The sequence below is a fragment of the Pristis pectinata genome, chromosome 1 (assembly GCF_009764475.1).
Source record: "Pristis pectinata isolate sPriPec2 chromosome 1, sPriPec2.1.pri, whole genome shotgun sequence".
Taxonomy (NCBI): domain Eukaryota; kingdom Metazoa; phylum Chordata; class Chondrichthyes; order Rhinopristiformes; family Pristidae; genus Pristis; species Pristis pectinata.
In genome coordinates, this window is record NC_067405.1 from 6,543,299 (window position 1) to 6,565,941 (window position 22,643).

Consider the following 22,643-nt stretch of genomic DNA (forward strand, 5'->3'; position numbering starts at 1 on the left):
TAGGGTCTTGGACTGTACTCACTGGAGTACAGAAGAATGAGAGGGGACCTCATAGAAACATTTAGAATGTTGAAAGGACTGGACAGAGTAGATGTGGCCAAGCTGTTTTCCCTGGTGGGTGAGTCCAGGACCAGAGGGCACAATCTTAGAATTAGAGGGTACAGGTTTGAAACAGAGATGAGGAGAAATTTCTTTAGCCAGAGGATTGTGAATTTATGGAATTCTTTGCCACGAGTGGAGGCCCGATCATTGGAGGCTTATAGATATTTAATTAGTCAAGATATCAAGGGATATGGGGATAAGGCCGGAAATTGGGGCTAGAAAGGAAATAGTGTTTTTTTTTCCTTTAGCTCATGGAGCAGACTTTTTCCCTCATTTCTCATTCCCTTTCTTTTCTTTGGAGCAGACTTGATGGGCCGAATGGCCTACTTCTGCTCCCTTGTCTTGAGATCACTCTCACACTGGCCACTCCACTTTACCCTACCTGCCTTTTATTGGCTGAGTTGCCACGCACTTAGCCAATCGGAAAAAGCTGCCGGCTCCTCCCCTCTGCTGCTCCGGCTGCTGGAACTGCAAAAGGACAAGTCCCAACTGAAAACCAACTCTGGAATAATGGAAGGAGCATGCGTGCAATGAATGCACAAGCTACATTATCGTGGGGTTGGCTGAAAATCATCCTTTAGTTTCATGGGGAAAAAATAAAAGAATGGAATACTTCAAGGGAGCACATCAATTTTCCTATTAATAAAAAGATACTTCACAATTTTTAAAAACAATTGTAAATACTGTGGACAGTAATGATTCTGTTTGGTCAGAAACACATTATTTTTAACTTCAAAGCTGAGCAGTACGACTTTTGGATCCAATTTACTTTTGGTTCTTTATGTTCTTTAAGCAATTTAGTTGCAGCTTAAAATAATTGAATTTAATACTGAAAGATTATGTTTTATTGTTGCAGTGTTTCTCAATGCTTCTTCTGGGGCCCCTCATCTACAAGCAAGAACAGGTGCAATGAAAAACTTTCTTGCAGCAGCATCACAGGCACAGAGCATCAGATAAGCAGCATTCACAAGGAAAATCTAAATTAAACATTTGTGTCATATAGATAAGATATCTTTATTAGTCACATGTACATCAAAACACACGGTGAAATGCATTTTTTGCGTGGTGTTCTGGGGGGCAGCCCGCAAGTGTCGCCACGCTTCTGGCGCCAACATAGCATGCCCACAACTTCCTAACCTGTACGTCTCTGGAATGTGGGAGGAAACCGGAGCACCCGGAGGAAACCCACGCAGACACGGGGAGAACGTACAAACTCCTTACAGACAGTGGCGGGAATTGAACCCAGGTCACTGGCGCTGTAAAGCGTTACACTAACCGCTACAGGTGCAATGTAAAACTTACAAGGAAGATTCCATGCATCATCGGCATGACAGGATAGTCCTTGATGTGAAATAAAGGCAGAACAGCACACCCATCCACCAGAAACGTGAAGTTACTGATGTAACAACAATACTCATTACATAATTAAGTATTGAAGAAATGAAGGAAATTGAATAAATAAAGAAAACCATGACTATGGAGAAAAGGAGAAGAGGGGAAGGGTAGTCTGTGGAGGGGAGCCTTGGGATCCATCAGAAAGGTCCAGGTGGTGTGGGGTCAATGGACAGAATGGCCTCCTTTGTTTCATTCCATCAGAATATGGGGAATTTTAAAAATGATATATTTTTTTTACTTTATGAGGCATGGGCATCCTTGGCAAGGGCAACTTCTCCAGCACATCCCGAATTGCTCTTGAGAAGGTGGCAGTGAACCATTGGAGGTCTGCTGAAGGCTCTCCCACAGTGCTGTTTGGGAGGGAGTCCCAGGACTTAGACCCAGGGATGCCAAAAGAATGGCAATGTATTTCCAAGTCAGAATCACAACCAGCTTCATGATCGCTAACGTATGACGTGAAATTTGTTGCTTTGTGGCAGCAGTACAATGCAAAGACATCAAATTACCATAAATTAAAAAAAAGTTTAAAAAAATAAGGAATAATGAGGTGGTGTTCATGGACCGTTCAGAAATCTGATGGCGGAGGAGAAGAAGCTGTTCCTGAATCATTGAGTGTGGGTCGTCAGGCTCGTGTACCTCCTCCCTAATGTGTGATGTGAAGGGAAACGTGCAGACTGTAGGGTTTCCATGCAACTGTTGCCCTTGCTCTTCTCAGAGTTGTTGGATAGTCCAGGCAAGGACCTGCAATGCATGTGTAGATGACACATAAAATAGCCACGGTGCCCTGGTGATGGAAGGAATGAATGTTCGGTGCGATGGATGGGTTGCCAATCAAATGGATTGCTTTGCTCTGGATGGTATTGGACTTCTTGAATGTTGTTGGAGATGCAGTCATCCAGGCAAGGGGAGAGTAGTCAAAGTCGAGTTTATTGTCACCTGCACAAGTCCATGTGTGCACAGGTGCAATGAAAAACTTCCTTGCAGCAGCATCACAGACACATAGCATCAGATAAGCAGCATTCACAAGAAAAACATAAATTAAGCACAATTTTTACAAGAAAGAACACAACTAGAAAAGAAAAAACAAAGTCCATTATAGTGCAAAGTTGTCATAGTGTTGCTATACTGGTCAAAGTGGTCATAATGTTGTTATATTGAGGTAGTGATTAGGGTTGTGCAGGTTGGTTCAAGAACCGAATGGTTGAAGGGAAGTAGCTGTTCCTGAACCTGGTGGTGTGGGACTTCAGGCTTCTGTACCTCCTGCTGTGAGAAGATGGCATGGCCCGGATGGTGGGGATCTTTGATGATGGATGTTGCCTTCTTGAGGCAGCACCTCCTGTAGATACTCCCGATGGTGGGGAGGGATGTGCCTGTGATGTATCGGGCAGAGTCCACTACTCTCCGCAGCTTCTTACGTTCCTGTGCATTCGAATTGTTGTACCAGACCATGATGTAACCAGTCAGGATACTTTCTGTAGAAGTGTGTTAGTGTTCAGTGAGATGCCAAACCTCGTTAACCCTCAAAGAAAGTAAAGATGCTGGCACGCTTGCATCTATGTGCTGGGCCCAGGACAGGTCATCTACTATGTTTATGCACAGGAATTTAAAGCTGCTGACTCTCTCCACTGCCAATCCACCAATATAGACTGGCTGTGATGAGGTCTGGACCAAGCAGTCCTGGCAAAAGTATCATCACACTCTGAAAATCATACCTTCCTGCCCCGGGAAAGCAGCCAACATAATAAAGGATGCCTCCCACCCCAGACATTCTCTCTTCTCCCCCTTCCATCAGGCAGAAGATATAAAAGTTTGAAAACACGTACCTCCAGGCTCAAGGACAGCTTCTATCCCACTGCTATAAGATTCTTCAACAGACCTTTGTACAATGAAGATAATCTCTTGATCACCCAATCTATCTCGTCATGGCCCTTGCACCTTATTGCCTGCCTGCACTGCACTTTCTCAGTAACTGTAACACTTTATTCTGCATTCTGTTATTGTTTTACCTTTTGTACTACCTTGATGTACTTATATATGGAATGATGGCAGGCAAAACAAAGCTTTTCACTAATTCTTGATACATGTGACAATAATAAACCAATTATTAATTACCAACTCCAACACAATCCTTGGGTATATCTTGTCCCACTAAAAGGGCAAACACAAGAAAAATTGTGATGGAGTCAGGAAGAGATGGCAAGAGGGTATAATGTATAAAATTAATACAAAGAAATAAGGCAGAGGAACAAAAATGATGCAAAAAAAGAGCAGTGTGGAACAGAAGAGTCATGAGCTCCGGTGATGGAACGTTTCCAAACTGAAACTCTCGTAAAGCAATGGACAACCAGTGTATGTGGGTGTGGGTTCACCCAGTGAGCACTAGCTGAAAGGGAACAGCAAGTCAATCCAGAAATGTTTCTGATGAAATGTCATGGAGTTAAAATGTTCCTTTCTCCACAGTTGCTGCCTGACCTGATGCCTGTCTCCAGCATTTTCTGGAGATATCCGTCTCCTGAACAAAACATACAAAACTGCCAAGTTCAGTTCTTCGCATTAGCCCACTCAAATTGCACTGTCTGGCAATATTTTCCATTTTACAAAACTCTGGTTGTACCTATTTTACCAATAGGCAAAGTAGAAAGTCAAAGTCAAAGTTGAGTTTATTGTCATATGCACAAGTACATGTGTGCACAGGTGCAATGAAAAACTTACTTACAGCAGCATCACAGACATATCATATAAACAGCATTTCCAAGAAAAACATCAATTAAACATGTTATATGCAGTTTTTACTAGAAAAAACATAATTAGAACAAAATAAAGTCCATTTTAGTGCAAAGTGATCAAAGTGGTCATAGTGTTGCTAAACTGCAGTGATTAGGGTTTTGCTGGTTGGTTCAAGTACCGAATGGTTGAAGAATGGCCTGGAAGATGCGATGGTCATTTGATTTGTAAATAACTTAACCATTTAACACAAACTGTGCCAGGGTGGCGCAGCTAGTAGAACCGCTGCCTCACGGTAGTGTAGCAGTTAGCGTAATGCTTTACAGTGCCAGCGACCTGGGTTCAATTCCAGCCACTGTCTGTAAGGAGTTTGTACGTTCTCCCAGTGTCTGCGAGGGTTTCCTCTGGGTGCTCCGGTTTCCTCCCACATTCCAAAAAGACGTACGGGTTAGGAAGTTGTGGGTGTGCTGTGTTGGCGCCGGAAGCGTGGCGACGCTTGCAGGCTGCCTTCAGAACTACGCAAAAGATGCATTTCACTGTGTATTTTGATGTACATGTGACTAATAAAGATATCTTATCTTACAGCACAAGAGACCCGGGTTCAATCCTGACTCAAGCGCCATCTGAGTCTGCCCATTCTCCCTGTCACTGTATGGATTTCCTCCCACATCCCAAAGACGTGCGGGTTGGTAGGTTAATTGGCCGCTGTAAATTGTCCCTAGTGTGAGTGGTAGAATGTGGGAGAATAAAATGGGATTAGCATAAATGGATGGTTGATGGTTGTTACAGATTTGGTGGAACGAAGGGCCTGTTTGCCTTCTCCGACCAGAAACTCAACCAACAAAAAGAGTTCATAAGTGCATTCCACACTTATTCCACCTTCTATCAGGACGAGTCACTGTATTTCAAATTCTTAACGTCTCTCTGCATTCAGACACATCTGGTTCATATTTCAACTTTTTTCCAAACACCAGCACCCTGCAATTTCAAATTCTTTTCCAGCTCTTTCAGATCGCATGTGACCAGGCTTGTAAACAGTGAGAGTGTATGGGGAGGAGGGGTGGGGGTGGAGAGGTGGGGGATAGGAATGCAGTTTGGGGCGCTGTGCTGTTGTGATGGTAACATCATTGCATGCAACTTTCTGTTTAAAACCTATTTTATATTTCCACTAGTTGGAGCAGTCTTAAAAAAAATTAGACCAAGGCCTTCAAGAACAAAGTCAGGAAACATACAAAGGGTGGCAGAAATTTGGAACTCTCTTCCATAAATCACAGTTGATGCCAATTACATAGAATATAACAGGGACAGGCCCTTCGGTCCACCTTGTCTGTGCTGAACATGATGCCAAATTAAACTAACTCCCTTCTGCCTGCACATGATCTATATCCCCCCAATTTCCTCCATATTCAAATGTCTATCTAAAAGCCTCTTAAATGCCACTATAGTATCTGCTTCCACCACTATCCCTGGCAGCCTGTTCTAGGCACTTATCACTCTCTGTGTAAAAAAAACATACCCTGCACATCTCCTTCTCACTTTTCCACTGTCACCTTAAAGCTATGCCCTCTAGTATTTGACATTTCTACCCCGGGAAAAAGATTCTGTCTACCCTATCTATGCTTCTCATAATTTTATAAACTTCTATCAGGTCTCCCCTCAGCCTCTGACACTCCAGAGAAAACACCCCAAGTTTATCCAACCTCTCCTTACAGCCCATACTCTCTAATCCAGGCAGCATCCTGGTAAACCTCTCCTGCACCCTCCACATCCTTCCCATAATGGGGTGACCAGAACTGCACACAATACTCCCAAGTGTGGCCTAACTAGTTTTAGATATTATTGCCACTTGACAACAAACATCCATCATGAGATCCTGGGAAACATGAATTTTATCGATGCACCATAGAAAGCATCCTATCCTGATGCATCACGGCTTGATATGGCAACTGCTCTGCCTGAGACAAGAGAGTTGTGGACACAGCCCAACACATCACAGAAACAGGCCTCCTCACTATGGACTCTTGCCCACACTTCTTGTTGCCTTGGTAAAGCAGCCAGCTTAGTCAAAGAGAGTGGCACATTTTGATTCATGGACTACATACAGCAGACACCTCAAAGCACTAAAGAGGTAGCACCAATATTGTCTCCTGTAAAATCTTCAAAGCAGGCCAATACCCCCAGCATCAAAGCTCTAACCATACTTAACTGGCTCCAATGTGTGGGCCACATCGTTCACAAGCCTAGTACGAAACTCTGTACTCTACTCTGAACTCTGTCACACTTCAAGGATATTTTCAGAGCCTCTTTGAAAAAAATTGTATCATCCCCACTGACTCCTGGGAATCAAGGACGCCTGCCTCCTTAGCCATTCCTTTTTCTCTCTTCTAACTTCCAAGAGAAGACACAGGAGATTGAAAGCCCAGACGACCAGACTCAAGAACAGCTTCTTCCCCACTGCTATCGGACATCTGAACCCATCACCTCATTCACGTCCCCCTCCCAGTGGTGCTGCCACGTTCTCAGACTCTTAATTCTACCTCTTCTGTTATTATTTGAGCATTTCTTTTGTCAGCTTGCACCATATACTTTGCACTATTCCACTGATCTGTGTTCATTGCTGTATTTACTATTACCATCTACACTGTTTACCCTGCGAGCTTCACACTAACAAGGAATTCCTTTGCACCCTGATGTATATGACAATAAACTAATCTGATCCGAATCATTGGTCCATGATTGATCACAATGGAGAAGCAGGATCTGGGATGTCATTGACATCCCTGGATCTCTTATTGGCAGCGCACGGAAGCTCAATGCATACGGCGGAAGGAGCACGTCATCTCCCACTTCTGGCGGAGGCCTGATCTTGCATAGGTTTCATCAGCTTCTTCAGAACTTGCAGGTCTGAGGTGAAAGCAAGTTGTCCTCAACCTCGAGGGACGGCCTCAGAATGTGTCAATAAATACTCAGGACTGGAGAAAACATGGGGGTAGGTCATTGATCAGGCAGAATGTGACCAATTGGCCTCTTCTTCTCACTTCTAAAGAATGAATTTCAGTCACAGCAAAATTGTTCGGTGTTTGTACATTTTATTTCATCTCGCATGATAAAAATGTTTTAGCCATTACAAAACAGAAGGGCATGTGATTTCCCATTTAATATGAGCCATCATTTCCGAGGGTACTGGTAACACACCCTTTCTTTGCTGCTATTTGCATTTCTATACCCACTCTGACACCTGGTAAAAGGAGTTGTTTGAAACACCATTGTCATTCAATGAATAAGAGCAAGCTGACACTTTGATATTTGTGATGGGGATATTTCAAATACAGATACATGTGTGATGATTTGTTTTGGAATTCCTTCACCCTGGACTCATCCACTTTCTCCATTCTTGAGGCAGATATTCAACATAAATTCCTCGTTGGTCTGCTTCCTACCATTATTTTTAAATGGGGAAGAACTGAATGGTGTTCAGAGGAAATTGGCTGTCCGTTGTATGAGCCACTTTAAGTACAGCATGAACTTAGGAAGACAAACATACACTTGGCCATTACTGCAAGAGAATCTGAGTGCAAGAGTAAAGATATCTTGTATGGGGCCATGGTGGGCCACTGTTGGAAATAGACAGGACTAGTCTCCCTACAATAGGAGTGCAGACGGATGGGGGAGATGGTCCTAAGAGGAGAGATTAAGCAGACAAGGCCTGTATCCTATAGAGAGGGGTCTCACTGAAACACATAACACCCTTAAGATGACTTGAGAGGGTAGATGCAGGTAGGCTGTTTCCCTTGCCTTGACTGTCTAGAACCAGGGTTCAAAGACTCAAAATAAGCAGCTGGCCATTTCAGACTGAGAGGAGACATTTCTTCACCTAAATAGGTAGTGAATCAATAGAATTCTCTACCCACATGGGCTGTGGAGGCATAGTTGCTAAATAGCAGCTGGATAGATTTTTCGATATGATGGGAATAATGGCATTTGGGATTAGTAGAAGAAAGTCAGCTGTGATCTTTATGAATGGCTGGGCAAACAGGAAGATCTACTCCTTTTTCTTATGTACTGAGGTTGCTCTGTTGTATCTCACTCAAGAGGCAAACCTTTATGCCTCAAAGGTGTGCTGGTAGTCTATTCAACTGTCCACATCACATCCAAAGTTATCCTTTCATCTCCAGTACATATACATTTGTAGAGAGGCCCATTAGACAGCAGTTGAAAGTATCACCTTGCTTCAGTTTGCCTTCCGCCGACCCTCACAGGTGGTGGAATCGATAACGAAAAGAAACTCCCGTCAATGCTCTGGCTGAAATCAGCACACTCAGCACTGGATTAGTGCTTGCTGGGTCATTCATGATCTGTTAAGACTGGTTTGTTCACTGCAAGCCCAACAAGAAACAAGTCCCAACCTGTGAACTTCCTCTCACCTAGGACAATGGCAGCAGTCATCTCCAAGTTCCCCTTCAATTCACACACCATCCTGATTTGACCCCATTACTGTTCCGTCATTCCAGGTCAAAATCCTGGAACTTCCTACCCAACATCTCAGTGGGAGCATCTTCACCACACGGACAATGGCTGTTTAAAAAGATGCTCATTAACACCATCTCAATTAGGGATTAAGTGCTGGTCTTGACATCAACACGAGCATCCTATGACAGAGGAGAGGGTTTGGGAACAGGAAGTATCCCCATGTGACAATGAATCTGTGCTCTCAGGCACACTCCTGGATGAGGTGCCACCAAGAAAAACAATAAATGGGCTACTGTTACCCTCACAAGCTGCAGTGATACATGAGATCCACAAAATAAAGAGGTTGGGGAGGGTGGAAATAGAGGGAAGTTTATTCTCACCCTTCAAAAGGTTTGTTTAATAAACTCAAGGGCAATGTAAATGCAATGGGCTCCTTTGTGGAGGGAAAGAGGAACAGGCATTTATTTCCATTTTGACTGCCCGTTAAACCAAGTATTAGATCACTATTTAATAAATTCTTTTGGGAGTAACTAATGGACAAGCTTTGCAGCTTAGTCCTGGACGCTTTATTGCCAAAGACCACGAAATTGGAACAAAAGGCAGCCCAACATGAGACTGTGCTGGTGTACCAGATCGCTGACAACCTTAAGCACCCGTAACAGATCTGCACACTCCCAGCAAGCACCAGAGTCGCCGTGTGAGTCTGCCACGTTAGTGATTTGTACGAAGTAATGCAACGTATGGGAGAAATCACCCTGTAAGAGGCTACCTAAAAAAAATATAAATGCTAATTACAAAGCCTTTCACTTACTCCCAAAGCCCAATAATTCATTCAATGTCATTCAACAAATGACCCAAGTTACTTAAGCCAACTGTCCAGCAATGCTTTGTAACAAACTTCATCACTGAAGTAGTTGCATTGAGGCACTTTTTCTGTTTTCCTCCTTTCATCCTGTGAAAGTAAAATTTGTTTTTAATGCCTCCATCAATCTTAAAATTTCTCTAAATGATTATAGGAGACAAAGTCTCCAGGTAAGAAAATCACACCTTAAAAAAACATTAGAGAGTCAAACCAAGGGTCCCCAAAGCCCAACTATAACTGCATAGTAAATACAACACTCAATATAATCTACTCATACAGCACAAAGACAGTTATTAGTAAATACAGCTTTGTGCATCTTCACAAAGACAGTTATTAGTAAATACAGCTTTGTGCATCTTCACAAAGACAGTTATTAGTAAATACAGCCTTGTGCATCTTCACAAAGACAGTTATTAGTAAATACAGCTTTGTGCATCTTCACAAAGACAGTTATTAGTAAATACAGCCTTGTGCATCTTCACAAAGACAGTTATTAGTAAATACAGCTTTGTGCATCTTCACAAAGACAGTTATTAGTAAATACAGCCTTGTGCATCTTCACAAAGACAGTTATTAGTAAATACAGCCTTGTGCATCTTCACAAAGACAGTTATTAGTAAATACAGCCTTGTGCATCTTCACAAAGACAGTTATTAGTAAATACAGCCTTGTGCATCTTCACAAAGACAGTTATTAGTAAATACAGCTTTGTGCATCTTCACAAAGATGCACAAGTTGTGTCACCTTATGCTCAGGTTTTCCAGCATCAGGAACCTTTTGGATTCCACATCCAAATCCTTGATACCTTCATCAAACCTTTTCAATATAAAAGCTCTTCAAATGTTGTAATAAAAGACGTAGAATCTAGAAATCCTGCAAAATGTCAAATTCTGTGACTTAAAAGTAAATCACACGCCGTCAGTGTTGGTGAGATTTTCCTTTGTTTGTTGAAATGAAGAAGTTCAGTAACAGGTGGTGCTTACAGGGCTTTAGTTATGTGTCCTAGGCTCTTCTGTGATGCAGCACATGGAGTGATGCATTATCAGAAATGCCGTCCTTCAGACGAGATGTCAAATACAGTTACAACTTTCTTGCAAGAGTTGGTTAAAGTTGACATTGAAAGAAATTCCACAGCACTGCTCAAGCGGTGTCCTTCCAGTTCCTTGGTTGGTGTTCTTCCTTCAGCCAACAGCACCAAGACTGAGATCTTTCATTCTGCCGCTCTTTGTGCAATTTGCCCAGCGCAAAACTACAGCAGAATAAGTCGCCACATCTCAAAGTAGTTTATCGTAGAGGAAGTATTTCGAGAACATTACTCTGCATAAAGGGCCTGCATAAATGAACGTAACTTTGAATATATCAAATTTATTGCTAATGTTCACTGAAACTGATTTAGTGCCCCTCCCTTACAATTTTATCCTGGAGGTACATATAACAAATTTGTTAGCACGCACACATATCGGTGTTGGCGAGTTCATTCTACTTCTAACTAACGGAGGTTAGGAACAGCTGCCAGATTGGCCACCGGATTCTGGTTGGCCCGAGAGAGCGTTGTGACTTTAACAACCTTCTTGCTGGTCAGATTGCTGGGTTTTTAAGATTAGTTGAATGTTCCTAAATGGGATCAGGGGAAAAAAACTGTCAGAACTGCAACAAATAATTGCAAAGTCTGCTGGAAGGAGGATTGAATGCCTAACTGGGTAAGACGGGTATCAGGAGCTGGTTGAATGCTGTTGTTGTTTCCATAGGACACCTTCTCATCCTCAGAGAACCAGGGAGACACAGAAGGTCCATCAGTCGCTCAAAGCTGGGAGCTGAAGGAGGCTGCTTTATCACCCTACCCTTTGTGCAACTTCGACATCCAGGGGAGAACATGCTGCGTGAACTGAAGGTCGAGAACATCTCCGAAGGGTTGTGGCGGAAGGCGATGGTAATGGACGTGTGGTTTGATGCCCCACATTGGACAGCCAGCCCTGTTTCACTCTGTAGCCTGCAACAAGTAGAACAGGAAATGGGCGGTGGGATTCCTGGCTCCATTTGGACGTTCCTCTGGTCAGTCATGTACGTGAGGGAGGTCAGGGCAGTCCCCCAAATACACAGAGCCGTCATCGCAATGCCAGAATTTCTCTTGCTTGAGTCATTTTCCAACATGCAGCAATGGAGACTGGAGGGAGAACCTTGAGATCTGGCCATATCAATGGCCACTGCATTAAATGATGGGAAAGATTCAGCCTCCTGCGAGCATTTCACCGGCTCCAGGATCACCCCTTGACTCAAAACGGATTTCTCAGCGTTGGGGATCACATCCACCTGACCCTTTGAGCACATGGCTTGCCGAGCGACCGCAGAACCAGCTATTATTCCTGCAACACTGGTTAGGTACACGAGCCCCAACATGCAGGCAACCTGCAACGCGAAAAAAAGAGCAGAGATATTAAAACATGTCTAAAACAGCTGCAGTTTTAATTTTTAATGTTTTAATTTTAATGTTTCAAATTCATACTCAGTCTATACAACATGTTTTTTAATTCATTTACAAGACAATGTTGCTGTCAAGATGATCTGGTGTCACAGGTAGACAGGGTTGTAAAAAAGGCTTTTGGCATCCTGGCATTCATAAATCAAAGTATTGAGTATAGGAGTTGGGATGTTATGGTGAGGTTGTATAAGACATTGGTGAGGCCAAATTTGGAGTATTGTGTGCAGTTCTGGTCACCTCACTATAGGAAGGATATCAGTAAGATTGAAAGAGTGCAGAGGAGATTTACTAGAATGTTGCCGGGTCTTCAGGAGTTGAGTTACAGGGAAAGATTGAACAGGTTAGGACTTTATTCCTTGCAGCGCAGAAGCAGGAGGGGAGATTTGATAGAGGTTTACAAAATTATGAGGGCACAGACAGAGTTCATGTGAGTAGGCTCTTTCCACCTAGATTAGGAGAGATAAGTATGAGAGGACATGGCTTTAGGGTGAAAGGGAAAAGGTTTGGGGGAACACCTTCACTCAGAGAGTGGTGGGAGTGTGGAACGGGCTGCCATCTGACGTGGTAAATGTGGGCTCACTCTTAAGTTTTAAGAATAAATTGGATAGATACATGGACGGGAGAGGTCTGGAGGGTTATGGACTGGGTGCAGGTAAATGGGACTAGTGGAATAATGTTTTGGCACAGACTAGAAGGGCCGAATGGCCTGTTTTCTGTGCTGTAGTGTTCTCTATGGTCCTATTTGCTGCCCGTCCTAAACTGTGATATATATCAATGATTTGGATGAAAATGTAGATGGGTGGATTAGCAAGTGTGTGGATGACAGCAAGATTGGTGGGATTGTGGGCAGTGTAAAGGACTATCGAAGAATACAGCGGGATACAGATCAGTTACAGATATGGGCAGAGAAGTGGCAGATGCAGTTTAATCCGGGCAGTGTGAGGTGTTGCACTTTGGAAAGTCAAATGAAAGAAGAAAGTAATCAGTTAATGCTGGGCCCCTTAACAGTGGTGAGGTACAGAGCGATCTTGGGGTCCAGGTCCATAGTTCACTGAAAGTGGCTACACAAGTGGATAAGGTGGTAAAGAAGGCATACGGCATGCTTGCCTTCATTGGCAGGGATGTTGAGTACAAGGGTAAGGAGTCGTGCTGCAGCTGTATAAAACTTCAGTCAGACCGCACTGACCACGGTTTCAGCAGTCTATGGTTCACAGTGGCATGTACTGAAGTTGTTCCAAATAGTTCTGGTATATTCTGAGTGAGCTCGAGTAAAATGACCATGAAAGGACTATAGTGCTGTGAGAATGCCAACCCTATCCATTCAGCCACACCAGCTGGGATTGTATTATAGGACCCCAGTTGCCTACCCAGGCATTGATTTTGGAAAGTCAAATCCAGGTAGGATTTTCACAGTGAATGGCAGGGCCCTGGGGAGTGTTGTAGAACAGAGGGACCTTGGAGTACAAGTACATGGTTCATGGAAAGTGGAGTTGCAGGTAGTGCAACTTTTGGCACGCTGGCCTTCATAAGTCAAGGTATTGAGAATAAAAGTTGGGAGGTCATGGTGTCGTTGTACAGGACGCTGGTGAGGCCGCACTTGGAGTATTGTGTTCAGTTTTGGTCACCCTGCTCTAGGAAAGATGTTATTAAACTGGAAAGAGTGCAGAAAAGATTTACAAGGAATCTGCCAGGACTTGAGGGACTGAGTTATAGGGAGAGGTTGGACAGGCTAGAACTATATTCCTCAGAATGTAGACTTTGAGATGACATTATAGAGGTATAAAATCATGAGGGGCATAGATAGGGTGAATGCATTCAGTCTTTTTCCCCAGAGTTGGGGTATCAAGAACTAGAGGGCATAGGCTTAAGGTGAGAGGCAAAAGATTTAAGAGGATCTTGAGTGCCAACTTTTCTTTTACACAAAGGGTGGTACCTATGTGGAATGAGCTGCCAGAGGAAGTGGTTGAGGCAGGTACAATAACAACTTTTAAAAGACAGTTGGACAGGTACATGGATAGGAAAGATTTAGAGGGATATGGGCTAAACACTGGCAAAATGGGACTAGCTAAGATGGGCATCTTGGATGGCATGGACCAGTTGGGCCGAAGGGCCTGTTTTCGTGCTGTGTGATTCTATGACCAGTAAATGCTGCTATGCCATCCTGACTCACTTCCCAGGAATGAGAAAAGTTAATGAAAATACGGTTGCTGTCCCAAGGTTAACTTCACTGCAACGATTCGAGTTACTGAGAAACTTGTATATCTAGTTGCTCTGTGCCTCCGCCTTTATCTAGAATCAAACAACCAAACAATCAATAAGGGTGTGACTGGACACTACCTTGACAACATGCTGGTAGAATTCTGTAAACACTTGTTGCCACAGTGCCTGTTCTAGTAACACACACAAGTCCGTATATGTGAACCAGCCTCGCTTTAGTCCCTGTGACTCAGCCACCCTATAAAAAAGAAATGGAGGCACAAGATTAGAATCCAAAAAACACTGCAGGGGATGTACGCAAAAGATCGTTTTAAGAGGCGCTGCATGCAAAATGCTGCCACTATCCAGTGCCTTTTTCTTTTAAGCATCCGTGATGTTCTTTTTAGGGAATGAGCCAGACCCAGTTGTTAATATTCTATACTGTGGGGTCAGAGCTGCTCAAGTGATGTGCAGTAAGAATGTATAGCAAATTAAACCCACTGCAATTACAGCATTTTCATGGCAAGCTACAAATTCTCCATTATGTATCAGCTGCAGATCACTGGGTAACACTATTGACTTGTGGAGTTGTAGGTTTACATTTCGTGCTCCAAAGCTGTCCGTCTCAGCTGTGGCAAATCGGAAGAGGTGCAACACTACTGAAGATGCTATCACACATCTATACCCTCAGGCAGAGCGGAAAGATCCCATGAAACAGGACCAACCACCATCAGATTGAGTGGTGGAGCAGGGTTAAGGCTTTTATGGTCCAATCTCCCAACTACAGGATATCTCAAAGTGGTATTGTTTTCCGTCACAACAGTCTGTAAACGTAGCAAGTGTTCCTTGCCAACACCCAGTCATGGCACACCTACCTTCCCTCCAGTCGACTCAGAAGCTCAAAGAATTCCTGGGTATTCACGTACAGGTTCCAATCCTGCAATGCCATAAAACAAGAAACCTTTGAGTGTAACCTGTGACACAGTACACATCTAAGCAATAAAGTCCTGTTTCAATCCATGCCCTCCTGGAAGGAAAGTTGGTGTAAGTGAGTAGATCTTGTTTCAAGTTCTCTTCTATTTTTAAATTTAACAAGGCAGACATTTTACTTTTTTTAAAATAATAAGCATAAATTCATCCGGATTTGGATCTCACTCAATGCCAGGCAACTCATAAGTCCTCTCAATGGGGGTGGGAATGTTCCTTTCTATCTTTACAGTAAAGGGTGGCATCCTGCAAGAACAAAGCTCCCATTGCAACCAGAAAACAGGAGATAATGGAGTTACATGGGGGAAAAGAGGCTGTGTCTTAAAAGGCTGATACATTTGATGTGAAAGCTGAAAGGATTTACCAGTTCTCAGACCGATAGACTTGGAAGACCAGCAGAATGAACAGTATATTTTCTAGTTATCCTCTTTTTCCATTATATCTCCAGTTGTCTCTCATTTTGTGGCTGCACGATTGCATATTGCATACAATAGTTCTGCAGGTTCATACAGGACAAGGGCCTTGGGATTTGAGAAGTGCCACTAGTTGGAGATACAGAACAACGGGGCTCCCCGAGACTTGAGGGAGGTTTGCAGGCTTGAAGATAGAAGAGAGGAATACTTCAACCTGAAAGTTTTGAAAAGGTTGTGCAACATAATGCTATTACAGTGCCAGTGACCCAGGTTCAATTCTGGCTGCTGTCTGTGAGGAGTTTTTATGTTCTCCCCATGTCTGCGTGGGTTTCCTCCGGGTGCTCCGGTTTCCTCCCACATTCCAAAGACGTACGGGTTAGGAAGTTGTGGGCATGCTATGTTGGTGCTGGAAGCGTGGCGACACTTGCGGGCTGTCCCCAGAACACTGTACGCAAAAGATGCATTTCACTGTGTGTTTCGATGTACATGTGACTAATAAATAAATATCTTGTCTTATATCTTGTAAGGAGCATACGTCGTTAGCACCCAGTGCTCACAACTAAGATATTATGCTCATGGTGGGTGGGTTGGTGGTGGGTGTGGGCAGATTGGTGGGTGAGAGGCTGCAGGTGAATGCAGATATAATGAGGTGAATTTTGGCCACTCTGCTGTCGGAAGGATGGGCAATACCTCGGAAAGGATTTACTAGACTGGTACCAGGGATAAAGAGCTTCAGCTAAATAGTGAAGCTGAGATTGCTGTCCTTTGAGGAAGTATTGGTTTATTATTGTCATTTGTACCGATCATACAGGTCAATTCATTACACAGTGCAGTTACATTGAGTTAGTACAGAGTGCATTGATGTAGCACAGGTAAAAACAATAACAGTACAGAGTAAAGTGTCACAGCTACAGAGAAAGTGCAGTGCAATAAGGTGCAAGGTCACAACAAGGTAGATCGTCAGGTCAGAGTCCATCTCATTGTATAAGGGAACCGTTCAATAGTCTTATCACAGTGGGATAGAAGCTGTCCTTGAGCCTGGTGGTACGTGCCCTCAGGCTCCTGTATCTTCTACCCGATGGAAGAGGAGAGAAGGGAGAATGACCTGGGTGGGTGGAATTTTTGATTATGCTGGCTGCTTCACCAAGACAGCGAGAGGTAAAGACAGAGTCCAAGCAGGGGAGGCTGGTGTCCATGATGCGCTGGGCTGTGTCCAAAACTCTGCAGTTTCTTGTGGTCCTGGGCAGAGCAGTTGCCGTACCAAGCCGTGATACATCCAGATAGGATGCTTTCTATGGTGCATCAGTTGAGTACAGATTTGATAGGGGTGTTCAAAATCATGAAGCATTTGGACACAGTTTTAAAAAAAGGAACAAGGGTTGGTAACTAAAGGAGCAACAGACAATCTGCTGGAGAAACCTAGTGGGTTTAACAGCATCTGTGGGAGGAAAGGAATTGTCGACATTTCGGGTCGAAACCCTGCATCAGGACTGAGAGTAGAGAGGCGAGATGGCCAGTATAAAGGGGAGAAGTGAATAGGAGTCCAAGGTGATTGGGGGACTGAGGAGGAGTGCAAGATGACAGGCAGGTTGTTCCAGGTAGGGGAGGGAGCCGTGATGGAGTTGGGAGACAGTGGCAGGGAATGATAGATGGAGGCAGAGAGAAAATAAAAATTGAGAGGCAGATGTAACAAAGTGGGAGGGAGAGATGTGTGAAGGTTGGAGACAGCTGCTTCAGGGAGGTAAGCAGGAACACAAAGGGGAACCAGTGCTGGACTCTGAAACAGAAAGGAGGTGAGAATGGGAACCATTAGATGACAGGTGTATGGCAGATGGAACCAGAACCAATGGGAACCAAAGGTATTGGCAAGAAACTTGGAGAGGACTCAGATGATATTCTTAAACACAGTGAGCTGTTGTGATCTGGAGTGTTCTGCACGAGGATGTGGTGGGATCAGATTCAATAGGGACACTGAAGCATAAAGATAGTGCAAGGGAGAAAATTTACAGGATAACAGGGAAGGGAGTAGAACAAGGCAAATAGGGTCATTTACCAAAGAGCTTGCAAAGGCACAATGAGTCATACTGTCTCCTCTTAAACTGCAGCATCTCATGAGTCAATTCAAGTGCAAGCAGAAGTCGCACAGGAGGTGTGCTGATCTTTTTCGCATTAGGACTAAGACAGCTTTTAGAACAAAGGCCAAAAGGAGTATTTCTTGTTGACTAAGAGACCTGCCGTCAGGTCTGTTACTGTGCCACCTGAGCAGTGCCGTCATCCAGGTAAGTTGTTCATGATTGATCTCTGTCTGATGGGATGTTCAGTCAGCTCTTTTGACAAATGCACACAGTGGGTTAGTTGAACTATTTTACGACATTAGGCATAGTGTTACAAGTAAATCCAACACTTGCAGGAAGTTTGGATTACATGCAATTTTTTTTTAACAAATAGTCTTTCTTTCTTTAAGTGATTTTGCATATTTTCAGTGGTAACTTACAATGGCTCGCAGAAAGTTCATTTCCAGAGTGTTGACCACTTGAACATCCAACTTGCCCGCAGCTCCCCACTCATCATTAAACACCTCCTCCTCTTCTCCCTCATCGTACAAGTACTTACTGGCCACCATCTGCGATAAAGCCAAAGCAGCATGTAAAAAGTGCTCACGGGACAGACACAGCAACAAGTTTGCCAACTACAAGAAATATTCAACAAAATAGCTCAAGAACTTTTTAAGTAATACATTACTAAGATTTATAAACAGCCCTGATCAGCCTTCAAGCATTCACTAACAGTGAAGGGGTAATGTGCATTTCTATAATGCCATACCTTTTGTTCTGAAGCATCTCAATGCTCTTCATCTGCAATTAATTACCATGAACTGCAGAATCAGGATTCAAAATCAAGTCCAGAGTAAGTGAGAGGAATTTTTTTTGCACTGGCAATATATTTGGCAACACATACTTAAGGTAAAAGAGCAAGAGGAAATGAAGTTCTTATTTTTCCCCCAAACATAGCATGTTAGTATAATCTTGAAAACATGATCAGAAAGGGTGGAGGTAGCAAATCCAGATAGAATTTCAGAAAGGATAACAAATGAACTCACTAGACAGCACCTTCCAAACCCACAACCTCCAGCACTCCACCACTGCACCACAACCTTCTCAGGGGCAACTAGGAATGGGCAATTAAAGGCAAAAAAAAACAAACTGCTGGGTCAGGCAGCATCTGTAGAAGGAATGGACAGTTCGTGTTTCAGAACATAGAACATTACAGTAAAGTACAGGCCCTAAGGCCCATGATGTTGTGCTGACATTTTATCCTGCTCTATCTAACCCTTCCCTCAAACATAACATTTTTCTATCATTCATGTGCCTATCTAAGAGTCTCTTAAATGTCCCTAATGTATCTGCCCCCACAACCTCTGCTGGCAGTATGTTCCACACACCCACCACTCTCTGTGTAAAAAACTTACCCCTGACATCCCCCTTATACCTTACTCCAATCACCTTAAAATTATGCCCCCTCGTGTTAGCCATTGTTGCCCTGGGAAGAAGTCTCTGACTGTCCACTCGATCTATGCCTCTTATCATCTTGTGCACCTCTATCAAGTCACCTCTCATCCTCCTTCGCTCCAAAGAAAAAAGCCCGAGCTCGCTCAACCTATCCTCATAAGACATGCTCTCCAATCCAGGCAGCATCCTGATAAATCTCCTCTGCACCCTCACTAAAGCTTCCACATCCTTCCTATAATGAGGCGACCAGAACTGAACACAATACTCCAAGTGTGAATTAACCGGAGTTTTATAGAGCTGCAACATTACCTCATGGCTCTTGAACTCAATACCTCGACTAACGAAAGCCAACACACCATACAACTTCTTGACAACTCTATCAACCTGAGCAACAACCTTGAGGGATCTATGGATGTGGACCCCAAGATCCTCCACACTGCTAAGAGTCCTGCCATTAACCTTGTATTCTGCCTTCAAATTTGATCTTCCAAAGTGTATCACTTCACACTTTACTGGGTTGAACTCCATCTGCCACTTCTCAGCCCAGATCTGCATCCTATCAATGTCCTGTTGTAACCTACAGCAACCTTCTACACTATCACAATATCACCAACCTCCGTGTCATCTGCAAACTTACTAACCCCACCCTTCCACATCCTCATCCAAGTCATTTATAAAAATCACGAAGAGCAGGGGTCCCAGAACAGATCCCTGTGGAACACCTCTGATCACTGACCTCCAGGCAGAATAAACTCCATCTACCACCACCCTCTGTCTTCTATGGGCGAGCCAATTCTGAATCCACACATCCAAGTTTCCCTGGATCCCATGCCTCTTTGACTTTTTGAATGAGCCTTCCATGAGGAACCTTATCAAAATCCATGCACACCACATCCACTGCTCTACCTTCATCAATGTGCTTTGTCACATCCTCAAAGACTTCAATCAGGCTCGTGAGGCACAACCTGCCCCTCACAAAGCCAGCCTATGCTTCTCCAAATACCTATAAATCCTGCCTCTAAAAATCTTCTCCAGTAATTTGCCCACCACTGAAATAAGACTCACTGGTCTGTAATTCCCAGGATTATCCCTACTCCCTTTCTTGAACAAAGGAACAACATTTGCCACCCTCCAATCATCTGGCACTACTGCTGTGGCCAGTGAGAACATAAAGATCACCAAAGATGCGGCAATCTCTTCCCTCGCTTCACATAACCTTGGATATATCCCGTCTGGCCCTAGTTGGCTCACCCATACAAGACAGAGGGTGGTTGTAGATGGAGCGTATCCTAATGTTTTTCAGAAGTCCCAGCACATCCTCTTTCCTCATGTCGACATGCCCAAGCCTATCAGCCTGTCGTACGCCATCCTCACAAACATCGTCTGTCTCACTAGTGAATACTGAAGCAAAGTATTCATTAAGGACATCCCCCACCTCTTCCGACTCCAGACACGTTTCCTCTTTTATCCCTGATCGGTCCCACCCTCACTCTAGTCATCCTCCTATTCTTCACATACATGTAGAACGCCTTGGGGTTTTCCTTAATCCTACTCACTAATGCCTTCTCATGCCCCCTTCTAGCTCTCCTAAGTCCATTCTTAAGCTTCCTCCTGACTACCTTGTAACTCTCCAGAGCCCTGTCTGATTCTTGCTTTCTAAACCTTAGGTAAGCTTCTTTCTTCCTCCTGACAAGATATTCTACGTTTCTTGTCAACCATGGTTCATAGAACATAGAACAGTACAGCACAATACAGGCCCTTCAGCCCACAATGTTGTGCCGACCTTTAAACCTCACCTAAGACTATCTAACCCCTTCCTCCCACATATCTCTCTATTTTAAATTCCTCCATATGCTTATCTAGTAAGCTCTTGAATTTGACCAATGTACCTGCCTCCACCACCACCCCAGGCAGCACATTCCATGGCCCAACCACTCTCTGGGTGAAAAAAAACTTTCTCTGATATCTCCCTTGAACTTCCCACCCATTACCTTAAAGTCATGCTCTCTTGTACTGAGCATTGGTGCCCTGGGAAAGAGGCGCCGGCTGTCCACTCTATCTATTCCTCTTAATATTTTGTACACCTCGATCATGTCTCCCCTCATCCTCATCCTCCTCCTCTCCAAAGAGTAAAGCCCTAGCTCCCTTAGTCTCTCCTCACAATGCATACTCTCTAAACCAGGCAGCATCCTAGTAAATATCCTCCGCATCCTTTCCAACGCTTCCACATCCTTCCTATAATGAGGCGACCAGAACTAAATACAATACTCTAAGTGTGGTCTAACCAGAGTTTTATAGAGCTGCATCATTACCTTGCGGCTCTTAAACTCGATCCTTCACTCTACCATCCTTACCCTGTCTCAATGGAACAATCCTATCCAGAACACCATGCAAGTATTCCCTGAACAACCTCCACATTTACACTGTGCACTTCCCCAAGAACATATGTTCCCAATTTACACTCCCAAATTCCTGCCTAATAGCATCATAATTCCCCCTCCCCCAATTTAATACTTTCCCCTATTATTTGCTCCTATCCCTCTCCAAGGCTATAGTAAAGATATAGTTATGGTCACTGTCTCCAAAATGCTCTCCCACTGAGAGATCTGAAACCTGATCAGGCTCATTGCCTAGTACCAGGTCCAGTATGGCTTCTCCTCTAGTCGGCCTGTCCACATACTGTGTCAGGAATCCTTCCTGGACACACCTAACAAACTCTGCCCCATCTATCCCCTTTACACTAAGGAGGTGCCAATCAATGTTAGGGAAGTTGAAATCACCCATGTCAACAACCCTGTTATTTTTGCACCTTTCTAAAATCTGCCTCCTCAGTGTTTCTGCTGCTATAGAATACTCCCAATAGAGTGGTCGCTCCCTTTCTGTTTCTGACCATCACCCACACTGACTCAGTAGACGATCCCTCCAGGACGTCCTCCCTTTCTACAGCTGTGACACTGTCCCTGATAAGCAAAGCCCCTCCCCAACCTCTTTTACCTCCTTCCTTGTCCCTTTTGAAACATCTAAACCCCAGAATATCCAGCAGCCATTCCTGCCCTCGTGACAGCCAAGTCTCTGTAATGGCCACCACGTCATAGTTCCATGTACATCCTTGTTCCTGATACTTCTCACATTAGACACACTTCAGCCCATCCAACTGACTGCAATTTTGCCCTATCAACTGCCTATCCTTCCTAACGGTCTTTCTACACGTCGTATCTACTTGTACACTAAATGCACCAACCTCTGACCCATCACTTGGGTTCCCATCCCCCTGTCAGGTCGAGACGTTTCATCTGGACTGATGAAGGGTCCAGATGAAGGGTGTCGACTTGAAGTGTCAACTGTCCCTTTCCCTCCACGGATGCTGCCTGACCCATCGAGTTCCTCCAGCAGTTTGTTTTTATGCTCCAGATTCCAGCATCTGCAGTCTCGTGTCTCCATAAGCAATTAAATGCTGGCTCAGCCTGCGAAGCCCATATCCCTTGAACAAATATTTAAAACAAGAA

At 44.0% G+C, this 22,643-nt stretch overlaps 1 protein-coding gene across 2 annotated transcripts in view; it reads right to left on the reverse strand.

Annotated features, from left to right (window-relative positions):
- Positions 1-6,233: 6,233 nt before the first annotated feature.
- Positions 6,234-22,643, reverse strand: part of cnppd1 (cyclin Pas1/PHO80 domain containing 1) — a 44,803-nt gene continuing 28,393 nt past the window's right edge. For both annotated transcript variants that reach the window (XM_052027451.1, XM_052027528.1), the window contains 4 exons: positions 18,123-18,251; positions 15,104-15,165; positions 14,370-14,487; positions 6,234-11,959 (listed from right to left, as the gene is read on the reverse strand). In XM_052027451.1, coding sequence (XP_051883411.1) covers positions 11,246-11,959; positions 14,370-14,487; positions 15,104-15,165; positions 18,123-18,251 — 1,023 coding nt within the window. In that variant the 3' untranslated portion in view covers positions 6,234-11,245. The remainder of the gene's footprint in view (positions 11,960-14,369; positions 14,488-15,103; positions 15,166-18,122; positions 18,252-22,643) is intronic.